The sequence below is a fragment of the Marmota monax genome, unplaced genomic scaffold (genome assembly GCF_021218885.2).
Source record: "Marmota monax isolate L192 unplaced genomic scaffold, Marmota_monax_Labrador192_F-V1.1 WCK01_AAM20220418_F8-fsc00092, whole genome shotgun sequence".
Taxonomy (NCBI): Eukaryota; Metazoa; Chordata; class Mammalia; order Rodentia; family Sciuridae; genus Marmota; species Marmota monax.
The window spans coordinates 6,009,809-6,034,052 of NW_026692583.1; the positions used below are offsets into that span (position 1 = coordinate 6,009,809).

Below are 24,244 nucleotides of genomic sequence, written 5' to 3' on the forward strand. Positions count from 1 at the left end.
CAAGTGCTTTTATGCTACATCCTCAGTCCTGGGATAATTTGAATCTAGAAATATTTTAAAGTTTTGCTTAAAAATTTTGAAATCATTAAATACATTTTAGTCTTGAAGAGATACATTTGTCAGGAATTGGGATAAGAGAACGTGAAGTGTAATTGATTTTTAATTATGATTATGGTATATGAAGATATTTTAATGCAATTGAATATGCATCCATGATGGGATTTTTTTCTTGGACAAATGATTTTAGTAACATTAAGTTGTTTTTCTTATCAAATAGTATTTCAAAATTTAAAGCTAAGTCTTTAAACATCCATTTTATACTTAGTTATCTCTGTTAGCCTTGATTGGTATATCATTGTTAAATTTTCCAATGAAGACTAGTATAATGATATTTAATTTTAGCTTTAAAGTAAAGGAGCTAAATTATTTTAAAATAATTGGGCATTTTTTATTTCTTTTGACTGAATTGGTTATGAAGTTATTAAGTGTGTAGCCTTGCTGTTATGTCATTTGAATTTATAATCTATCACTTGCTAGAACAGATTTGTAAAGAACACAGAGAAGGTGGCAGGCAGCAGCTTCCCTTTGCCACTGAGAGCATAGAAGCATTGATAGGAAGTTAGGGGAAGTGCCAGGATTAGGAAACCATTCTGAATCAAAGCCAAATATTTTGTCTGCTGAACTGTACCTAATGTTACAGGTGAAAGTGTTCTTGTGAGTAAATTGCTGTGCATAAATTTTGTTTGGAGACCTACTCATTTCATGTTTAAGTATCTGGTATGTCTTAATTTTCTAAGCTTTTAAGTATAGTTAATGTCATTAGTTGTTATTCATATTTATTGTTGGTATTTGCTCCCTCTTCCTTCTCTCTCTAAGATGCTTAGGCACAGACTACTGGTCTTTAGTTTAAGTGATAATCTTCTCTAGCTTTTCTGGTTTCAGGTACCACTTTTTATTCTTTTTATTTGGCTTTCTTTGACATTTATTTAGAAATTGATGTTAAACTTTCTTATTAAAACTACAGACATTGCTTTTATTTGAAGAAACAAAGGAACTTGTATGATTAAAAATGGACAGATATGAACAGATAAGTCAAAGAAATAGTATTATTACTATTTGATGATAATATCATGTATGTTCTTGCCATGTGTCAGACACTGCCCAAAGGGCTTTTTTTAAAAAAATATTTTTCTAGTTGTTTTTGGACACATACCTTTATTTTACTTACTTTTTTTTGTGGTGCTGAGGATCGAACCCAGCGCCTCGCACATGCTAGGCAAGCGCTCTACCGCTGAGCCGCAACCCTAGCCCCCCCCCCCCCCAAAGGACTTTAGGTATACAGTCTTCACTGGGTATCTAAAACATTGGTTATAGGACCTTTCTGCAGACACCGAAATCTTCAGATGCTCAAGTCTTTTATATAAATGTAGAAATGTAGGATTTACACATATATATTCATATACTCCTGTGTAAGTTATCTCTACACTACTAATGCCTAATGCAGTTTAAATAGTTGTGATACTATATTGTTTGGGGAATAATGACAAGAAAAAATGTCTGTACATGTTGAGTATAGACACATTTTCCCCCAGTATTTTCGATTTGCAGTTGGTCAACTGTGGGGATGTGGCACTAACAGATATGGAGGACCAACTATATACTAACTCATTTAATCAACAATCCTCTGAGTAAGTACAGCTTAGATGACAGAAGGGCCAAGGTTAAATAACTTGCTTGGTTCTTGCTGCTTAGGGCAAGTAAGAGAAGAGCTGAAATTCAAACCCATGAGGTCTGGCCTTAAATTATATATCTGATCAAATATGTGATAATGGTTTTCTTCAAGCAGAACAAGGACTATAGATTAGTTCAGGGATACCCTTCTATAAAGTTGGCAAGTATTTTAAATAACATACAATTTGGGAGATTATTTGTTTTGTGGGGCCTATCAGTGGAAAACAGTTTGGTAGTGCTCATCATGAATCTTGGTAGTATTCTTATTTTTCTGTTAATTGTTCTAAATCATGCAGTCGTATCTTCTAAGGAAATAAATCAGGAAAACAAGGATGTTCACGAATTCTAATACTAATAATAGTGGGGAAAAACAGATCATCCAGTTATTATGGGATAGTTAACTTAAATTTTCTCCCAGCAGTGAAGAGAATATTATGCAACATTAAAATTAATTTTGAAGAATAATTAGAAATATATGAAAACACTTATAAGTGACAAAAAAGGACATAAAACCATTCAATATGGTTTTAACTTTATATATGCAGAAAGACAATTAGACTGTAAAGTAAGATGTTAATAAATATTTCTGATACAGTTATGATGTATATTGTAAAAAAATTTTTTTTGTGTGCTATTAGGGATTGAACCCAAGCCTTCCAAATATGCTAGAAAGCACTGTTATCATTGAGCTACACCCCCAGGCCTAGAACTTTTTTTGTTACTGGAGATTGAACCCGGGGCCCTTAACCATTGAGCTACATTACACTCAGCCTCCTTTTTAAATGTTTTATTTAGAGACAGGATCTTGCTGACTTGCTTAGGGCCTAAGTGCTGAGGCTGGCTTTGAACTCATGATTCTCCTGCACAGCTCCTGAGTCCCTGGGATTATAGGCATGTGTCCTAGAATTTTTTTGTTATGTAGTACTTTTATTCTCAGAGGAAACCAAGTAGTGTACAGTGAAAGCCTAAATGATGCCAATACCAACTTTTACAATGAGTGGGATTAGATTAGATTTGTGTGTCTCAGAGTAAAGTACATGTTACTGAATTTCAGACAATGTTAGTTTGGATATTATTTTTGTGACCATTCTTTTGAAGTGAAACTCTTTAAATTTGGATTAAAGAAAAATGTTTTTTTTTTTCTTAAATATGATCATTATAGTTATTGACGGTTGTGGCACTTTAAATTTCTTTAAGTCATGTTGATAGAAGATATGACTTTTTCTGCTCATTGGTACTTGTTTTTTGAAAAACAATTTGTTGACAAAAAAGTGATTGATTTTGTAGGGGAAGAAATGAAGAAAGATTGGATGTAAGGGTCACATGGATTGTTGGAAACAGAATTACATTATGAATTAGTTTTATTCTCAGTTTTGAGTGTATTGTTTATTGTTACCTAAGTAAGGAGTTCACTTCTTTTTTTTTTTTTTAAAGTTTAATTCTTTAAGCTTTCGGAAATCTTAAAATGTAATGCATATGATGGAACAGAGTTACGGTTTCTATTCTCTGCTTGTTTTGAGTTCCCATGTTTTAAAATGTGTTTGAAAAACAGAAGACCAAACTAGTTAGGGAATTGTTATAGAATCAGAGCTTTTCTGTGTGCTGCCTGCTAAGTAGCACAGGTAAATTGCTGATAACTGAATCAGTTTTGTTAGCATCTTCTTCTTAAATAGCCTTTTGGTGTTCACGATGAAGCATTGTGCTGTTGCATGCTAACGCTTCCCTGATTAAAAAGGATTTAAACTGTAGCTTCTGAATGAGAAGAAATTGAGGAAACTATGAAAGAAATTATTTTACTTTTATAGGTAGAGTATTCCTTATCTGAAATGCTTGGGACCAGTGTGTTTCAGATTTTGCAGTTTTTCAGATTTTGGAATATTTGAATGGACTTCATTGGCTGAGCATCCCTAATCTGATATCCTTTCTTGATTTTAGAGGGGGCAAAGGAAGTAATTTCTATCAAGATTTCTACTCATTTTTTTTAACAAGCTGATAATCTTTATTTGTTGTTGAACCATTTTTTTATTTGCCTAAATATTTACTACAAAATCCTAGTTCTCCTTGGGAGAAATAATGATGTGAAGTTGAGTGTAAATATTTATCTTAGCAAATTTGCTTTTGTCTGTGGAAGCTTGTTTTTAGTGGTCTATAAGTAAAAAGAAACATCAAAATGATTGAAATTTTCTTGTCTTTTTTGCAGGCTGAACTCACAGGAATCAAATGGCGTAGGTACAATTTTGGAGGGCATGGGGACTGTGGACCCATAATTTCAGCCCCAGCCCAAGATGATCCAATCTTGTTAAGTTTCATCCGCTGCCTGCAAGCCAACCTGTTGTGTGTATGGCGTCGTGATGTCAAACCAGATTGCAAAGAATTATGGATATTCTGGTGGGGAGATGAACCCAACCTTGTGGGTGTAATACATCATGAACTGCAGGGTAAGGATTATGTTTTTTTCTTAAAAATTATTTGCATCAGTTTTTTGAACAATGGTAAATTCTGAAAAGGTTAAGACTGATTAAGAAAGATTCCAAGTGTTTAATAATGGGTTTGTCTATAATCCTCACTCTCACCCTTCGTCTTCCTAACCCATATTTTACCCAAGTTCTCATGTTCTTTCCCAATCACTCTGAGAATTAGAATCTTGTAAAACGACTATTGTTAAAGAAAAGTAAGTGTCCCCTGGGTGTGTTGGGGTGGAAACAAGGCTAAGAATCCACTGTTCTTAAATAATAGGAAATTTTGAATAATTAGCATGATAGTAAAATGAACAGAATTGCTTTTTCTTAGACTTTGGCTCTTATGATTCATTGCCAGCTGAACTCTTTGGTGGAAAATTTGAAAAGTAACACAGGAACTTAAGTGTAAGCCTTATTGGGCAAAATTATGATATTGGACAGAATTTTGAAAAAAAGATTACAATAAAGGATCTGGTTTGATTACTGTAAAAGATCTTAGCAAAATTTCCCTTGCTTTGTTACTGCATTTTATGTAATTCAGTGATTTCAAGAAGATTGGCTTTGGTGTTAACTAATTTTCACATCAAATTGCATCTAATAATCTGATATCCAGAAACTGAACATATAAGAGTTTTATTGTTCTAAGCTGCTCTTCATATTTACCATCAAATTATAACCAGAGGAAATTTTATTAGTTTGAGTTTCTGGTAAGAGGCATTTTGCCTAACTACTTTATGTTTTGTTAATTAGTGGTTGAAAAGTTTCAGGTAGTGTTTGAAATGTTTTGTTAGTTAACATTATTTTTTTAAAGGAAGTAGTTAAACTAACTTTAGTGCATATTTGTGAGTCTGTTCAAAAGGTTCAAAAATTTGCCAAAACTCCTTGACACTTTTCCAACTTTTCTTGGCAGCCATTTTTAATCTCCGATATCTGCTGCCACAACAGCTAGGGGGCAGTAAACCACAGTGGACTAATTGAGTTGTTTACCTTATTTATTAAACTCAAATCTTCTGATATTTTTTAGGGTATTTGCTTTATAAATACAAAAGTTCATTCTGGGTGAGATTGCTTACTTAGCTGGTTAATCAGCAAAATCTCAGAATTTATGATCATCATTAAGTCCATTTCATGTAGTTAGTAGTTAATTTAGATAATATTGTTAGAACACCCAAATTCTGTTGATCAGAATTTTAAAATTAAGATAGTTTGAGATACTCATAGCATTTATGTTTGTTCTCTTCAATATCAAAACATATATATATTTTCTGTTAAATGGTTTTGTAACATGTAAAGGAACAGAACTTTTCTTTTACCCTCTCCCCCTTTTTTGTTTTAAATTGATTTCTTATTTCTCATAATGTGTTCTGCCTCGTCTTCTTTCATTTTGCTGTTCCATATTGATCCCCTCATGATTAAACATTTTTGTGTTAGCAGTACAAATTGTTTTGTAATGACGAGGAAACCAAACCGAATTGTTTGATTTACTTAATTGAAGTATTAAGTTACTCATTCATAGCAACAAAAAAAAATTGCACTGTTAGAACAGAAAATCAGGTTGTTATTTTTTTTATGAGCTTTGGTACTGAGATAACACAAAGGTGTATGCTATTTACATTTCTTATAGTAGTTTTAGATTGAATAGGTTCATTAATGTTTTAAGTTTTTTTTGACAAAAAATTAAGCAAAAATTGACTGATTTTTGAAATTATTTTTTAAAATTACAGAAGTACTATATATTTAACTAGAAAGTTAGGAAAACAGAACCACAAAATGAAGCAAACAAAGAAATGAAAATCCTGGAGGCTAACGCAGAGTTTTAGTAGTTGATGTTTTTATGTATAAACGAAATTGGTATCGTGCTGTTTTGTATCTCAGTCTTCTCTAACAAATAGGTTGTGAACATTTTCCCATGGGAACGATTTTTTTTCTTTTGAGTTTAGGACTATGTAAATTGTTTATCCTTTGTGTGCTACCAGCAAAGTATTATAGTGATAGAACAATTGTAACTTTGTTGGATATGCCTCTTCCCTTTAATAAATGTTGAATTTTAAGAAAGTTATTAGATGTACTCATATGAAGTGTCTACTTTTCCATATAGTAGAGGTTGAAAAGGGTAGTATTATGTGGTTCAACCTAATAGTAAGAAATGTTTGAAACTTTGTTAGAAAAATGACATAAAGACAACTTTATTTCAAGTGATGGGAACTATGACACACAGAGGAAACATGAAAAATGAAGGATACAAAAAGACTATTAGTCATGTAAATGGATACATAGGAATCTGTTTCATTCTCTAATATATTTAAAAGTCATTTCATTTTGGTTAGAATAAATTTTGGCAGAATCCTGTTATTAGACTTCAACATTAAATACAGCTGTACTATTACTTGCATCGTCTTCTTCTTCTTCTTCTTTTTTTTTAATAGGGACATTTCACTGTTCCTTAACATTATTTTTTAGTTATGTTATTGGCATTTCCCTTTGTCTTTATGGTGGTCCCAAAAGAGCTTACTACGTAGAAATGCCACAGTAAAATATAATACCAAAGCCACCATCTTGCATTTAAATGTTATAAAACATTCCCATAAATGATAAAGGATTTTATAATATTATACTTTAAAAAAATGCTTGAAATAGCTGTGAAATAGTGTAAGAGAAAACAATAATACATGTATAGTTTGTCCCTGTCACTTGGAAAAACACTTGTGGGCTCTCGTCTTGGAATTGTTTGTGGCATAGTGGTTTAGAGCTTGGGCTGTGGATTGCTTGGGTTTGAATGTCTGCATGATCATTTAAAAGTTATGTATCTTTTGTCAGTATATTTAACTTATTGTCTCAGTTTCATCACTCTAAATTGGATTATGAAGCTGAAGTTTATAAAGTGCTTAAAATAGCACACATAGCAGTCAAACTATAATTGTGACTACTGTTGCTGCTAGTAGGATGACGGCAACCCGTACATCAAAATTAAATCATTTTGGCAATATTTAAACAATTTGGTTCTGTTCTGTATAACATTTAGTGCTTGCTAGTATCTGTCAAATACTATTTTTAAATGTGTACTTTTAGGTTGAAGTAAGTACATTTTCTAATTTTAATATTTAGCAATATAAAATACCAGAGTAGTGAAGATAACCCCTGCTCATAGGACCTTTATCAGGACTTCCATGGCAAAACCTAAATGACATTATGGAGAGATCAGTATTTGAAAATTTGACATTGTTGTGTCCCTATAGAGTTCAGTTGCAACTTTGCTGACCTCTGCCCATAGTGGTATCAAAGAAGGGCACATGCCGGATGTGTGTGTTTTTCCATCCTTATGGCCATATCCTCTGTCTGTGGGTTCAATTTTAGGGATTGGAGTGGATCCCTACCCTTGATAAGCTCATAATCAAAAAAGGTATAAGACAAGCATAGAAATTTGTCTATGCTAGGAACAACATAAGAATGTAAGAAAAGGTGACATTAGAGGTAAATCTTATAGGATATATAGAACTTATCTAGGTTGAGATGGAGCTTGTTCTAGTCACAGGAAGGAGCTCACACAAAGGTTTATGGAGTACAGTGAAGTAAGGATGAGGAATTTGTCTTACTTGATAGGTTTTGAGGAATTGCTGTATATTTCTGATCAGGAAAGCTATAATTAGGAAGATTAACACCTAATGTACAAGATGAATATGAACGGGAAGAACATAATATTACAATAATTAATTTTATTCTAAATTAGGATATGAACTTAAATGTCCTACTAGTTTAGGATACAGATTAATTTAAATTACAAAATATGATCAGGTACTAACCTTGATATTCATAATTAATAACCTTGATATTAATAATCTTTGATAATTATATACACCTGTGCTCTTTTCTTTTGATTAAATTCTTTCCCATAGTTTGAGTTTGAATTTTAGAGATTGATACAGTATGCTAAACTGACCCCCTATACTAACAAAATCGTTTTAACAACAGAGTCTTCTGTCTACTTCACTGCCTAGTGGTAGGGAAAGACATGCAATCTAAAACCCCCAATAGTAGAGAGAACAAGCACGGGCTTCCAGGGATTGGAGATTGCTGTGTAGAGCATTAAGAGCGTTTGTTGCAGAAATAACAGATACAGACTAGTATGTGCTCAAGATGTTTGTTTAATCAGTGAATGAGACTTATTTTGTGTGATTCTAATTAAGCATAGTATCAATTTTGCAGAGAGAGTTGATATATAGTAAATTTTAGATGATCTAATAATGTGAGGAGATTGAAATAGTTAAAATTTGGCATTATTTTTTTTGGATTTTAATTCCCAAGAGGTGGAAATATCTAATTTTCTTTATATGTTTTACCAAAAACTTACCACTAAATTTGCACTGTCTATAATTTTAAAATTTAATGTTGTTTCCCTTTCCCTTTTGATTATTACATGGACAAATACATATTGTAACAATAATACAACTTTAGATCTTTAAAAACATTTGATCCAATATCAGTATCAGAAGTCTTAGGAATTGACTTAAAAAGCATTGGGGCAAATTGGCAGTTCCTTGTGTATTTAGTGAGAGAAATATTGCCTATTGCCTTTTTTTTTTTTTCTTTTTAAAGGGTGCTGCCGCCTATGCCAGGAGGCATGAGCCATTGTAAAAACAACATTAGGAAACACAGATTGGGTTTTCTGACAGTGACAAGTGTGAGACAACAATTTAAAACACTAATATTGTGGTTTATACTGTTGAACTCTCTGTAAGCCTCTGGAAAAAGAAGTAGGCATTTTGTAGGGGTATAGGAAGGCTGAGAGAAGAGAATGGGGAACTAGTTTGTTAGTATAATATAATCAGTGTAGAGTATGATCATATTCTCAAATGATGGGATTGATGTAACCTGTGTTAATCTCCAAGGAAGAACCCAACTTCCTCAGTCCCTTCCTCTCTTGATTTAGAAAAATGTTTACACATGTATATTCATATACCTTTTCCCCCTGATAATTAAACCATTTAAAAAGTGGTTTTCAGACATTATGAACCTTTATCCTTGTAAATCCTGTAAGAACATGGGATATTTTCCTACATGACTATAAAACTGTTGTCATACTGAAGAACTTCAACATCCACATAAGAATGGACATCCACATTAGAATATTTAATATTCAGTTCATATTTTAATTTCCATGGTTGTCCCAATAATACTTATTATAGCTTTTCTTCCCTCTGATCCAGGCAGGGTTTAGTCAGGTTCATACAATGCACTTATGTGTTTTGTCTCTTTAGTTTCTCTTAAGGTACAACTTTGCCTAAGTTTTCTTTCTTTATCCTTGTTTGGTTTTTTGAAGATATTGATGTCATTGGAAGGGACAAGTTCAGTTATACTGTAAAATTTTCGATATTTTGAAATTGTCAATAGTTTCCTCATGATGAAAGTCAAACATTTTTGGCCATATATAGGGTAGATAATGTTGTATATTTCCCATGTGGTACAGTATGTCAGTTTGTGCCAGAATTAATGGTACTAAGTTTAATCACTTTGTCAAGGTAGTTGGTGTCTGCCAGATATCTCCGATGTATGTTTTTTCCTTTTGTAGTTTTTAAGTGGATTTGAGGTGAAGCTTTGAGATTTTATAAGTAGCCTTTTCCTCAAAAGAGCCTCATTTTTTAGCCTGTTTAAATCAACAGAATACTTCCTTGAACCATCTACTTCTTTTTTTTGAAATTGTGATCCTCCTGCCTCAGCCTCCCCAGCTGCTTGGGATTACAGGCGTGAGCCACTGTGCCAGAAACCATCTGCTTTTTAAATGATCAAATAAATACTGCTCCTTAAGTCACAGCCAAGGTCAAGAGGAAAATGGAAGAAAATCAATGAAGTTCTAGGAAAGGCAAATTAAGATGGCAAAGTCAACCTCTGAAAATTTTTCCTTATAGAATTAATCTTTGAGTGTCGATTGAGGAGTAGGATAGCTGGGTCAAATGGTGGTTCCATTCCAAGTTTTCTAAGGAATCTCCATACTGCCACCAGCAATGTATGAGTGTACCTTTTCCCCAACACTTATTGTTGCTTGTATTTTTGATAACTTCCATTCTGACTGACATGAAATGAAATCTTAGTTTTGATTTGCATTTCTCTAATTACTAGAGATGTTCAATATTCTTTCATATATTTGTTGATTGATTGTATATCCTCTTCTGAGAAGTATCTGTTCAGCTCCTTAGCCCATTTATTGATTGGGTTGTTTTTTTGGTGTTAAGTTTTTTGAGTTCTTTATATACCCTGGAGATTGGTGCTCTATCTGGTGTGTAGCAAAAATTTGCTCCCAAAATGTAGGCTTTCTCTTCACCTCATTGATTAATCTTTGAATTTAAAAAAAAAATTAAAATTATTTGAACTTACTTTTCAAGTATAGAATAGTGGTTTTGAAACAAAGATGAATTATATGGTTCTGCAGCATTGTAGTTATGTAAAAGTATTTAATGAATCAGCATTTCTTTTTACAATTGGAATTTTTGAGATTGATTATACAGTGTACCTGAAAAATAAATTTTCCTTTACCTTTCATTTTTATAATTTTTGTGGATGATAATAGAAAAATACATTTGTATTTTATGAGAAACAAAGTACTTGCAGGGAAGATATATATAGTTCTAAGTAGTTTATAAGGTATCTTGGTTTTAACTGGAATCTAATCCAAGTTCTTAATATATATTTTTTGACTTCTTTAATCATTATTATAATTCTGTTTTCCAGTGTTTTGTTCTGGAAAGTTTGCTAAAGCTTTCACATAGTAATAATTTTCATTGTAAGATGATTATCTAGATGATTCTAGTGCATGCATACTTTTATATTACACTACTAAATAATTATATTCTTAAAAGATATAATTAAGACTTCAGTAATAGATTCATATTGTAAAATTATGGCATGATTATATTGACTTAAGGATTTTTTCATATGAAGAATAGAAAAAGATCCATTGAATTCGAATTATCAAGCTAAATGTGCTTGAAATTGAGAAGACAAGTTGAAGTCTTAACTTTTTTTTTTTTTTAAAATACCTTTATTTTGTTTATTTAGTTTTTTATTTATGTAGTTCTGAGTGCCAGGACGAACCCAGTGCCTCACGTCCTGAGCCACAACCCCAGCCCTGAAGTCTAGCTTTTAAAAGTAAATAAAATTGATGTGTTACCATGGGTAACTTACTGACCCGTGTAATTAGTTTTCTTTTTTTAATGAAAAAATGAGACATTTATGTTGAGATTATAGTGTTATAGTATGTGAAGAAAGGACTTATGTTCTAATGATATGAAAATTAAGTAGTTGATAAAAAATTATAATTTAAAGATGATTGCTTTGGGGAAAAGTTTAATTGTTTGATGGGGGGTTAAGTACTGGTAAGTACAGGCATCATCATGGTCTAATCTTTTTGCATTGATATGAAGCCCCCTACTTATGTAAAGTAAACCTGAGTAAAATCTCTTTTTTAATGAGATGTGATAGTCACCATTGGAACAAATTGAGAATTGACTACACTATATAAACTGTATAACAGTCTTTAAGTTTTTTTAAATTTTTATGTTAGATGAACACAATACCTTTATTTGATTTTTATGTGGTGCTGAGGATCCAACCCAGTGCCTCACACGTGCTAGGCAAGTGCTCTACCAACTGAACTATAACCCTAGCCCTCTTTTTTCTTCTTCTTCTTTTTTTTTTTATGATATCAGGGATTAAACTCGGGGGCACTTGACCGCTGAGCAACATTCTCAGCCCTTTTTTTGTATTTTATTTAGAGACAAGTCTCACTTAGTTGACTCTCCTCAGCTTAGTGCCAGCTGAGGCTGGCTTTGAACTTACAACTCTCCTGCCTCAGCACCCTGAGTTGCTGAGAATTACAGGCCCACTGCCTCTTTTTTCTTTTTAATGCAAATAATTTTGGTGATGAATACATTGTTACTTACGAATAAATATTTAGTCCAGGAATTTTATGGATAGATGTTTGGAACCTCTCCTCTGCCTCCTTCTTTGTCTATATTTTATTTCAAAAGTTTGTCCTTTAATAGAAAACTTTATTTAGATGAAATTGTTGTATATTAAGGTGGTTACTTAAATATTTCTTTGTCCAGTAAAATAGTTTGTTTTATCTCTTGTTCAGGGAGACTGATTTAAGAGTCTCAATATGAAAAATTGGAGGAAATATTTAAGTGTTAATAGTATTAAAGTCCTAAATAATTCATGAAAAAATTATGTATTTCTGACTATTAAATTTGAATGGGGTAGAGATGTGAAATCACATTTATAGAGAGCAACACCTTTGTTTTATAAGCAAACACTTTGCCAACATATTTATTTGGCATTAAGTTGATCTTGCTGTTGAAGTATTTTGTGTAAAAGATGAAAATTAAAAAGTCCCTAAATGTAACTGGGATTTTCGTAGGAAGAAAGAAAGGGGAATGGTTCTTGATGGTCAGCAGAAATGAACGTCCTCTTCCATTTTTGTGTTGAACTTAGCACACCCAAAAGGAAATTGAAGCTTAGAGAAGTCTGTGATTAGTCATGTCACTAACAGAGGTGGAACCCAAACCCGTATTTTGTAACTTTTAACTTTTGTAAACCATATTTTGTAAACTTTTAACTTTGAAACTGTTGTCTTCTGGGAGGATGTACATGACCAGCTATGTGATTATGCCATATTAAATGAGTAAATTCACTTTATCTGACAAGTTTAAATAAAACCTACATTATTGTTAGAATTTAATTTATATCAAATCAATTCAAATCTATTTCCTGTACTTATAGAAACAGCCTTGGCCTGCGCTCTTCTTGACCAGGGACTTACCTTTTTCTGATTTTAACTTATATCTATGACACTGGCAAGTGTTGATTCCGACAGCATCATCTCATGCATTTAGTCTTTGATCTACTGAACTCAGCTCATGCCAAATTGATAACAGAGGAAGTAAAAATAAAATAGTTTTGGGCTTATAAAAACTTGACATGAATGTAGCACGTTTGAATATTCTTGAATATATTTGAGTACCTGACAGGAGTTAGCACGTGTTTTTATAAAATATCTTATTGAAGTAATTGAAAATGTAGAGTTATACATCTGCTGTCATTAGAGGTTTTTTTCCCCTCTTCTCTTTTCTTTTATAAATCTTCTCATATGCCCAGATACTGAAAAGTCAGAGTTACTTAGAAAGAAAGGGGATAGCTACTGGGTGAAGCAGGATTGGATGCTGAGGCTACTCCCACAGGAGTCTTGGGCCTGGTTAAAGAAGAGTGGACTAACCTGATTTATTTATAGATCCCTGTGCTGAACTTTCTGTCAATGATTGTCAGAAAAAGTACCTACATATGGTTTCCATTTGATTTTGTTTTATGATTCTTAAGCAAACAGAAATTAAAACTTGGTAATACTAAGGAGGTAAGATTTTAAAAGTTCTTCTAGAAAATAATGTAGAAATAACAAATAGCACCCCCCCCAAAAAAAAAAAAAGATGCAAACAGTATAGAAATCTGTTTTAAATACTAGGGAAGCATGAAATTGAACTCGGTTGCTTTAAGTATTTCATCTCTGAGCTGCCATCCTGATGCTACCTGAAGAGGTTCTTCTCATCGAATATCATTATGGCTAGTAAGTGTTCAATAATTTTCTTTAAAGCTCCATCTATGTAAATATTTTTGAACAATTTTACACAAGTACTAGGCCACATACCTATTTCTTATAAACCCGACATTGATAAAATGCACTCTTTGTATAATTGGGTCTTGTTTTGATCCTGGCTCTTTCATATTGTGATTTGGCAGTGAGTTCAACAGAATAAGCATTATCCTCTTGAGGCCCATCTAGGATTGAACTAAAGGGCTTCTACAATAACCACATGATCATACAATTAGTTGTTCTTTTTTTATTTTTTATTTTTTATAAATGCCTGATAGTGTGACTGAATATGAGCTGGTTGCCAGGATATCGTGGTGGAATAATAATGTGCAGTTTGTATTTAATCATGCAGCAGAACTGTCTTGATTAAAAAACAAAACAAAAACAAAAAACAATCCACAAAATAAAACCCAGAAGATAAAAATTGGATAAAGGTGAAGAGCCTTTGTGTTGAAAAAGATGGTACATATAGAGTGATAAAGTGAAAATGAAGGTTAGCGTGCTCACAGTTTATTTTGTCATTAGTAGTTTCTTCATATTTAACAAAAATATCAGGCAAAATACACCCCCTCTGCCCCCGTCCTTGGGTGCAGGGGCTGGAACCCAGGGCTTCCTGTGTGCTAGGCAAGTGCTTTCCTGCTGAGCTGCTTCTCCAGCCAAAAAATATCAACCTTAAAATACTACTTATTTCTGACTTTGCTAAAGTTGGGGGAGGTAAGCCTTTTTGTTACTCTTGGGGCTTACTTTTTGAAACCAATAAGTAAATATTTTTAAACGACTGCCTGAGTAAGGGAAGTGTAAACCTCTTCAAGTTCTCTTCATTAAGGTTATTTTATTTTTCAAAGGTAATCTTGGACCTGTTTTTAAATGTAAGCTATTTTGGTGTTTGCTATTCATACACAAGTGTGTTCCTCACATTTAAGCATATTTAGTCTAAAGGAGAAAAATTTAGATACTTGCAGTTGAATTCTAGGCACTATATTTTTAGCTTATTTTAAAAGTAGCCTAGTATATATTTATAATGAAAAGTCTTCTGCCTTGGCATCCTTGTACAAATTAACCTACAGTTGATTGTTTAGGGAAGAAATAGCATGTGTTGACAATGATTCTTATTTTGGAACATTTGTCATACCATTTATTCAGTTCATGGAGAGTGTAACAAAGAGGGGCTCTTAACTGCTTCAGTCACCTTTGCTACTCAAATTATCTGCATTGCTACAGGAAAGGCTCTATTAACTAGAACTCAGCCAGAGCCCTCAAATGGATTAAACATGTCTTGTACCTTTCCACTCCCCAAAATTAAATGACTTAAATATAACAGTGTCAAGTGATTAGTATAGCTAGGGTAGATTTATTTGATTTCCAGTATGATTGGGGCATTATGCTTGAGAGGATACTCTGGGGGACAGAAGCACTCTCATGGGTTGTCTTGGGCTAAGTGCTGATTTAGTTTAGTTGCCCACACTTTTAAAATTATAGTATTGTATAATAATAATGATCAGGTAATAATGATATATGAGAGAATGCTTTAAAAGCATTTAAAAGAAGGCTCACTTTCTTTTTTTACATATTTCCTTTTATATTCTATAGTTTTTAAAAAAAATTTTTTTTTTTAGTTATAGGTGGACACAATATATTTTATTTTTATGTGGTGCTGAGGATTGAACCCAGTGCCTCACGCATGCTAGACGAGTGCTCTACCTCTGAGCCACAACCCCAGTCCCTATTCTGTAGTTTCTAAAATGGAAATTTAAATTTTTTTTAAAAAAATTAATTGAATAATTTTCCATAAATTGTTCTTATTAATGTTGTAGATAATAAGTACTTTGGACGCTTGGCAAAAAGCATGAGTTGTATGTAATTGTCCTGTAGAACAGGTGACTGTGGAAGAGTACTATTTTTTGGGTCAAAGTGCTTAATGATTTTTATGTGTCAGAATTCTTGTTAACTTATAAATTCACTAGGGATAGAATGACTTGGCTGACCTACAAATGTTATGAGTTGCCAGTCCAACACTGAAGTGGATATTTGAAAAATGGAAGTTGTTATCCAAGATTGTCAAGAAAGTCTTAATTGAATCATATCATTTGATGTTTAAAAAAGGCGGTTACAACTGTTTACTGGCATTGGTGTATAATTCCAACACCTAGGCTTGTTCCTGAAAGGATTTAAGAATAGTGAATTGAAATTTTTAAATTTTAATTAAATTTTATTTAAAATAATTTAATTAAATGTTATTCATATTATTTTAAATAAGAATTATGATCTAATGCCTTGAAAATTAGTGTGTTGTATCTTGATTATCAATTGACAAGAGTATTTTTAAATTTTTCATTAGTATCATACATATAGAATTAATAAGATTATTTGGTTTATAAGGATTACCACTCCAAATTCATGCTACGTGTCATAATAAATCTGTTTCCTCTTCTGCATTTTTTTGTATAATAATTTTTGTGTTTGTTGTGATTATTAATTTTATAATAATAATAAACTAGGAGGGAATGATGGATGATTTGAAAGTAATAAGTTGGAAATTAGAAAGCAGATAGTAGTCAAATATTTATAGTTCACTCCTTATATGTTAGGCATTATACTAGATGCTTGATCATCAGTCTTAGAGTAGAAAGTAGTTTTGGATTTATTTTTGAATCTTAACTTGAATGACAGGGAAAAATTCAAAAGTTTGCTGATTTGTTTTTATACCTTTTATGTTTATTAAATTTGTTTTTGTTGAATACATGAGGTAAATTTAGTAGTTATGAAATAGGTGTCAGCTTTTGCTATGTTGAGTCTGTAAATCTGATACAACTCTTGAAATGTTAGGAGTATTGCAAACTAATCACTGACTTTTTAAAAAGTTCAGTGGCACATCAGTTGAGGTGTTTTCTTTAAATAGTAGAACAACACATCTGTTTAATTACTACAGAATGAAGTATTGTGCCCAAAATTGTAATGGCTTGCTAAGATAAGTGGGAATCTAGAAGTCAGCTATGTAAATAATCATTTTCTTCTGGAAATTTCTGCATAGAAGGCATTTGAGTTGGAAGAAGTAAACATTCATTGAAACTGTAATTCCGATTATTATTTTATGCTTTAAATTAATTCCATGATTATTTCATGTGTATTCTGTGAAAATAGTAATCAATGTATAATGGCACCTACAGAGTTAATAATTTATTATTAACTTTAGATCCTAGAGGTAATGTTACAGATAGTTTTGCTATATTATTCTAAAAACTGGCAGTTTTACTTAATTTTGTAAAAACTTTCTGGAATTCAATCTTTTAAGCATTTAAAAGTTTGAACATTTCCTAAAAAAGAACTTTGTTTCAATTATGGCATTAACATTTTACCCTTAAAGTAATTTGCCTTGGAAATGCTGTATATTTTATATTTCAAAAATTTAAATTAATATTAAATTAATATGCATACAATGAATGCATGCTTCTGGAAGTTTGGTTTGATGGGCATCCAGGGATTTTAATTGAGGGTACACTATGAATATAAAAAGTGAATTAATCTCTATATTTGTTAAATCTGTTTGTAATTTTTTTTGGTGCTGGGTATTAGACCAGGGCCTCATACGTGCTAAGCACTCTGTCACTGAACTACATTCCTAACTTGTAAGTTCTTAAAGTACACATTTATTTATATTTTTAAAAAATATATGTACATATAAAATGTATAGCCAATTGATTTGTATTCCTATTATAATAGAAAAAAATCTCTAAAGTATCCTTTGGGAAATTTGGATTTCTGAAAATAATGAAGAAAATTTAAATTAAAGATTTTGTTTTTGGGTTATATGTAGGAGAAATTTGAAACTGGAAAGTCTTTTACAACTTATTTATCCATTTCTCTGACTTTTATGTCATTAAAAAATACTGGTGAATTAAGCATGAAACTGTTTTCTGACAACTGAATTTCTGGAAGATGCCAGAAAGTACACAGAGTACTAAAGTATTAATTTCATAGGTAGAGTATAGACATGTGGATATAAAAAGCAAAATTTTTTTTTTTTTTTGCCATAGTTGGCTGGTTGACAAATTATAATTGTTGGCCTTGCCAGGAGTCTTCAAGTACCTGTTTTTTTTTCCTTTTGGTCACAAGAAGTTTTATTATAAATGAGAAGAGAATCTTATATCAGAATGTAAGATTTCACAAATAGTTTTTTTTTTCCCCTCCACTAACTAGATTAAGTGTCCTCATATTTTAGCAAAAATGATATCACCTGGGAAGATTCTTACTCAGTTCATCTGCAGAGGGTCCCAAGTCTGCATTTTTAATTTGCATCTCTGATAGAGGCACACAGAGCTGTCATGGGGATTCAGCAATTGTTGAAATCTAGCTCACATGTACCCTGGTATGGGCTAATGTATTTTTTCTTTGCAGAATGATACTATCAACTCACAAGAGTTCATACCCAAAGGACTGTACCATCTGCAAGTTCAAGTGCTTGTTTGAAGGGAATAAAAATTTACCTTATCTCTGTTGTATTTAGGAGGACTGGCGTAATAATTGTAAGAGTATTAAATATTAGCTTTAAATAGACTTTTTTTTTTAACTAATAGCACTAGAGGTAGATTATTGGTAAGAAACAAAAAATAAAAATCCCATTTTACTAATTTACATTTTTATTCGGTATTTTGACTTTTTCAAAGAGTATAACTTGAAGTAAAATTGATCTTGGGTAAATCTAACCTAGAGTAAGTATCTCTAGGTTAATATAAATATCAGTAGTTTCTAAAATGACCTGGCAAAGGTTTAATTAGGAAAAGACTGATTAGATAGTTTAGCCATTGAATCTGTTTATGCTATTGAATCTCTTATCCTTGGAGGAGGAAGTAAAGTATAGAATTTGGTTCTACCAGCATTTGCTGAGTGCTGGGCATTGGGCTATTTGCTGGGAAAGACATGGTCACTGCCTATAGGAGGCTGAAGTATATAATTAGTTGCTTATTTTTTCCTAGAAAGTTAATGAATTTTGAATTTAGAGCACTTTTTTAAATATGAGTATGAGAATGTTTGGAAGTTTTTAGTAGGTTCTGTTGCTTTTTTTTGTTGTTGTGTTTAATTTAGTTTTGTTTATTTGGTCTTCAGGCATTATCATACTTCAAATATGGGCCAGATAATGGCATTCACTGGTGAACTGGGTAATTCAGTTCTGGATCTCTCATTTTATCTTTTGATGGGATAATTAAGTAAACAGGGAGACACAAAACTGAATGATAAATGTTGAGTTGGCGAATGTGCTTTTCATTTCTTTGCCTCTTCCAAGTTCATGATCCTGCTGTAATATTAGGGATTTGTTTCTCTAATTCAAAATGTTTAGCTAACTAATTTTTTTGAGTTTTGTTTTGTAAGGTGTCATCACTTGGGATGAAGTAGACATGCGTGCGTGTGTGTGTGAGTGTGTGTGTGTGTGTGTAAAAAAAGATGATAGAACTTTACTAATCTTTTGCTTGAAACTTGGGATATGGCTGTAGTTCAAGACAGCTAAATTGGCAGGTCCAAAATAAAATTTTTTAAAGTGTCTAATCATTTATTGCTTCCATTTTCCCAAGATTAAGTTTTTTCATGTTGCATCCATAATATACCATCATATACCAGCTGCTTAGAAAGACTTAGTTTCTCCCACTGGGCTTCTGTTTCATTCCCATCTAGGTTATCTTCAGTCAGGTAAGTAGGTGTCCAAACAGCTTCTTAGTTATGGTCTTGTGTTATGTCATGCTCTCTTCCTGGACAGTGATAAGCTTCACAGGGGAGAGCACACATTTCAACACCAATTGACTTAGAGTCTTCCATCAACCTTCTGTAAAGCTAAGGAAAAATGACTTCTCCAATTATCATTAGATTGTCAAAAATGTCAAAGTATTAAAGCTTTCTTTAGAGTGGAAGACTATGGCTTTTGCCCAGAGTTCTCTATTATTATTAACTTTGTTGCCATATATTGTTATCATTGGATGCTTTTATGCACTGACATCTTATTTCCTTTTTAGTTAGCCACATCTTTGTCAAGTCAAATCAATGTCATTTTATGATAGCATATTGACCTTCACTGTGATAACCATTTGTCAAATCATCAAATTTCTCTTGACCAGCTGAACCCCCTATATGAAGTAGGATATCTGTGAGTATGGAACTCCAGAGGATGGACTTAATACCCAGCATGCCTGCATGCTTTATATGTTGACTAGTAAAGTGATCTTTCACAATCCCCCAGCTGCAGTCAGTGTGTGTTTAAATTAAATTTGGTTTTCTCTTTGAGCAGCCATTGGTTTTCACTTTATCCATTCATGTTAAGACCTTTGTGGGGTGTCCTTCCATTAGTATCTCAGTCCCTTTATTGAGCCAGACATTGATTCTTGAAGGTTTAGGTGCTAGTAAGAATGAGGACTACCAATACTCCTTATGTTAGTTTTTTAGTCGGAGCCATGTTGGAGGTGCACATAAAGTGCTTTGGGAATTTTGAAGAGTAGAAATGATCTGTCTTTACTGGGATTAAGTTTTCTGAAGGAATTGACTTATCAAATGATGCTTCAGAGAGTGCATGGGAAGCTGTGGATTTCAGGGGTGGGAGGGAGGAAAGACAATCTGGTAAAAGTGACCAATAAAAGGCTCAGTGGAGAATTGCAGGTCATAGCCATCATTTCTTCTTGACTGTTGAGAAGGGTGTGATAAGGAGAAAATAAGGAAATAAGTTTTTAAAGGTACTTTAAATCAGATCACGGAAGTTCTTGACAAATTCAGGTTTAATGCATTATCATCATTCAGTAAACCATTAGAAAAATCTCTGGAGAATCTTGAGCAGAGAATTAAGTGAACAGTTTGGAGGAATATCTGGGATGCAGTGTGTTAAGTGCATTGGGGCAGGGAGGCTGGGAGTATTATCCTTTTTCATCATTCTTGGTGAGAAACAATGAGGGTCATGAAATTACCTTTTTGTATACTTTTACCACATCTGAATTTTGATCCTAAAATATTGAATTTTCATATGGAAGCAGAGTTTTAATTTATTGGTATTAATCAACTGAAGTGTAGAGAAAGGGGCTTAGATCCATTTTATCCATTAAATGTACACTGAACAATGATTCTTCCTAAATACTGTGCTAGGCATTGTGGAATTGAAAGTAAGAAAAAAAAAAAAATCCCAGCAGCTCTGGAGGCTGAGGCAGGAGGATTGTGAGTTCAAAGCCAGCCTCAGCAACAGCGAGGCCCTAAGCAACTCAGTGAGACCCTGTCTCTAAATACAAAATAGTGCTGGGGATGTGGCTCAGTGGTTGAGTGCCCCTGAGTTCAATCCCCAGTAACACCCACCCCCTAAAAAAAAAAAAAAAAGATTCCTTGTCTGGCTGGTAGCACATCCTTGTAATCCCAGTGATTTGAGAGGCTGAGGCAGGTGGATTATCAGTTTTGGGCAATTTAGTGAAACCCTGTCTCAAAATAAGAAGGGCTGTGGGTGTACCTCTGTATGGTAGAGTGCCCCTGGATTCAGTCCCCAGTATTGGAAAACAAAGAACGACAGATAGACAACACCCCGCCACCTGCCCAGATATGAGTCTGCACTTTTAAGTTTTTGTACTTTGGCCAGATAGGGGAAATTGAATTGAATTACAGTCTGAGCAACTCCATGTATTTAGGGCTTCAGGTGTGTGTGGTCAGGGAAGAGATAGATAGGGGACTGCTGCCTGAGGCTGGAAGTTGGGTAGATGGGAACACAACTTCCTTGGCTTTATCCCGTAGACAATGCACAAAGCCTTCAAAAGTTATATGGAATGAACAGATTTCTCCAAGGCTGCTGAGGGTGTAGCTTGCCAAGTTCTTTTTTCATTTCTGAAGGAAAGCTATTAGGGAATATTCAATTAAAGGAAGTGTTGATTATCTTTTATATACTTCATTTTTTTAGGAAAAAGCACCAAGATCATATTATAGTATGCTAGATGAATGAGCATACCTAAAACAAAAGTTAAATATTTTTAACCATCCTCCTCCAAAAACTAGACCTCTTTAACAGAACATTTAAAAGGAATTAACCTATTATTCATTCAATTTATGCATATATAGTGATATCCTTGGAAATTTTAATATAGATTTTGATAATTTAAAAAATTCAAGATGCCCGGCAAATATTAATTAGGATATGTATTTGATACTGGTCATATAGGGCCAAATTTTTTAAATAAGGTGTTCTGAATTTATCTGAAAGGAGAACATATACCTGTGGGGGAGCAAAGATGATTGTGGTGGAGGGTTTTTTTTTCCTTCTGTTGGTGAAGCAATGTAGAGCTAACCAAGCTAACATCTATTGACACATCTGTCTATTGGCCATTTGAAATCACAATGAGTTAGATAAAAGGCTTTTAGTTAAAATATACTCTGGGCTATTTTGTTTGCCTTTTTTTTTTCTTCCCTTCTTTCCTGGTACTGGGGATTGAACCCAGAGACACTATTCTACTGAGCCACACCTCCAGCCCCTTTTTATTTTATTTTTTGATGGCATCTAACTAAATTGCCCAGGCTGCTGCTTCAAACTTGTGATCCTTCTACCTTAGCCCTCTGAGTCTCTAGGATTATAGGTGTATGACTCCACACTTCTGTTTGCTTTTGAGCATATTGAATGAAGTGATATTGAACCATTATTATTATTATTATTATTATTATTATTATTATTATTATTTTGTTACTGGGGTTTGAACCCCGGTTTTACCACAGTGCTAGATAAATGCTCTATCACTGAGCTATATTCCCCAGTCCTTCCCCCCCCCCCAACTTTTGGTACTGGGGATTTAACCCAAGGGCATTCTACCACTGAACTACATTCCCAGCCCTTTTATATTTTTTAATTTTGAGACAGAAGCTTGCTAAGTTACCCAGGCTGGCTTTGAATTTAATCTTCCTGCCTCACCTTCAAGTAGCAAGAAATTATAGGTGGGTGCCACAATCATTTTTACTTATTCCTATCTAAATTGTTTGAAGGCAATCAAGAGAAACATAAATTGTATTTTCTTTAGACATTCATTGCTGCTGCCCAAATTGGGAAGAATTTTGGTGTTTTATATATTTCATCAACTTTGGGATGAATAAAAATACAGTATTGAAATTTTTAGTTTGTGCTTATTAGATTTTGGTTCAGAAAATATTTGGCCTTGCCTCACTTTTGAAATAGGTGTTCTGTGTTCTATAGGCTTTTTTTTTTAAACATTTATTTTTTAGCTGTAGGTTGACACAATACCTTTATTTATTTATTTTTTATGTAGTACTGAGGATTCAACCCAGTGCCTCATCCATGCTAGGCAAGCGCTCTACCGCTGAGCTACAGCCTCAGCCCAGGCCTTTGTTTTTTTTTTTTTTTTAAAGGGACTAGACAGTTCCATGATACCAGTTTTATTAAATGACTGTTGACTCAGTAATTGTAGTGTTGCATAATTAGATGAGTCAGGTGGTCCAAGAAAGCTTTTGTTACCATTACTACAATGTATGGACAGGATATTATTGTATTATAGTTTTTATTTAACCTGACCTCTTTAAAAAAGAAGAAGTTTTAGGACTTTGTATCCAGTGGAGTTGTTTACATCACTGAGGAACACTGTACTTATTGACTGTGACTTAAATGTACTTTTAGAAATACTCAGGACCTCCTACCCCTATGCCCCAAAGTGTGGGGGTATATTTTAAAGGGAATCTATACAAGATGGATGTAATCCTGTGTTTACCACATATGAATTTTAAATTATGGCTTGATAAACAAAGATTTCAGAAAATATTTCTTGATTTTTTTTCAAACTGGTTAACTAAATAGTTCTCTACCAGAAATATGCCCCTTGAAGTAAAAAAAATCTCTTATTTGATAGTGACCATTATGCATAGATAAATGAGAAGCACAGGTTTAGGAATTTAGAAGACTAGTTTACAAAATGGTTAATAAAGGAAATTTTGCATTGGAGAATAATTGCAAATAATTTTAGTGTTACTATTTTCTTCTACTTAAAATTGTTTGCCTCTCCTTACTTGCCTTTGTTTTTGATTCAGTTCAGAGAGGTTAAAAACTCCTGGCTTGGTTTTATATGGCTGGGAGGTCCTTTCTTAGTGTCCTTTTACCTTCCTTCTCTCCCTCCTTGTCTGGTGTGGTGGCATATTCCTGTAATTCCAGTGACTTGGGAGGCTGACTGGGCAACTTAGTGAGACCCTGTCTCAAAATAAGAAGGGCTGTGGGTGTAGCTCAGTGTGGTAGAGTGCCCCTGGTTTAGTCCCCAGTATTGGAAAACAAAGAAAAGAAACACAACACCCCGCCACCTTTCCTCCCTTCACACCTCCTTCACATTCATGTACCCTTTCTTCCATCCCTCTGTCCACCATCCATCTGTGCATCTCTCCATGCATCCTATAAAAAGGTAAGAAATCCTGCTTGTTTTAT

General features: G+C 33.2%; 1 protein-coding gene across 2 annotated transcripts in view; it reads left to right on the forward strand.

The window, feature by feature from the left end:
- Positions 1-24,244, forward strand: part of Med13l (mediator complex subunit 13L) — a 305,063-nt gene that overhangs the window by 32,317 nt on the left and 248,502 nt on the right. For both annotated transcript variants that reach the window (XM_046446238.2, XM_046446239.2), the window contains exon 2: positions 3,932-4,169. In XM_046446238.2, coding sequence (XP_046302194.1) covers positions 3,932-4,169 — 238 coding nt within the window. The remainder of the gene's footprint in view (positions 1-3,931; positions 4,170-24,244) is intronic.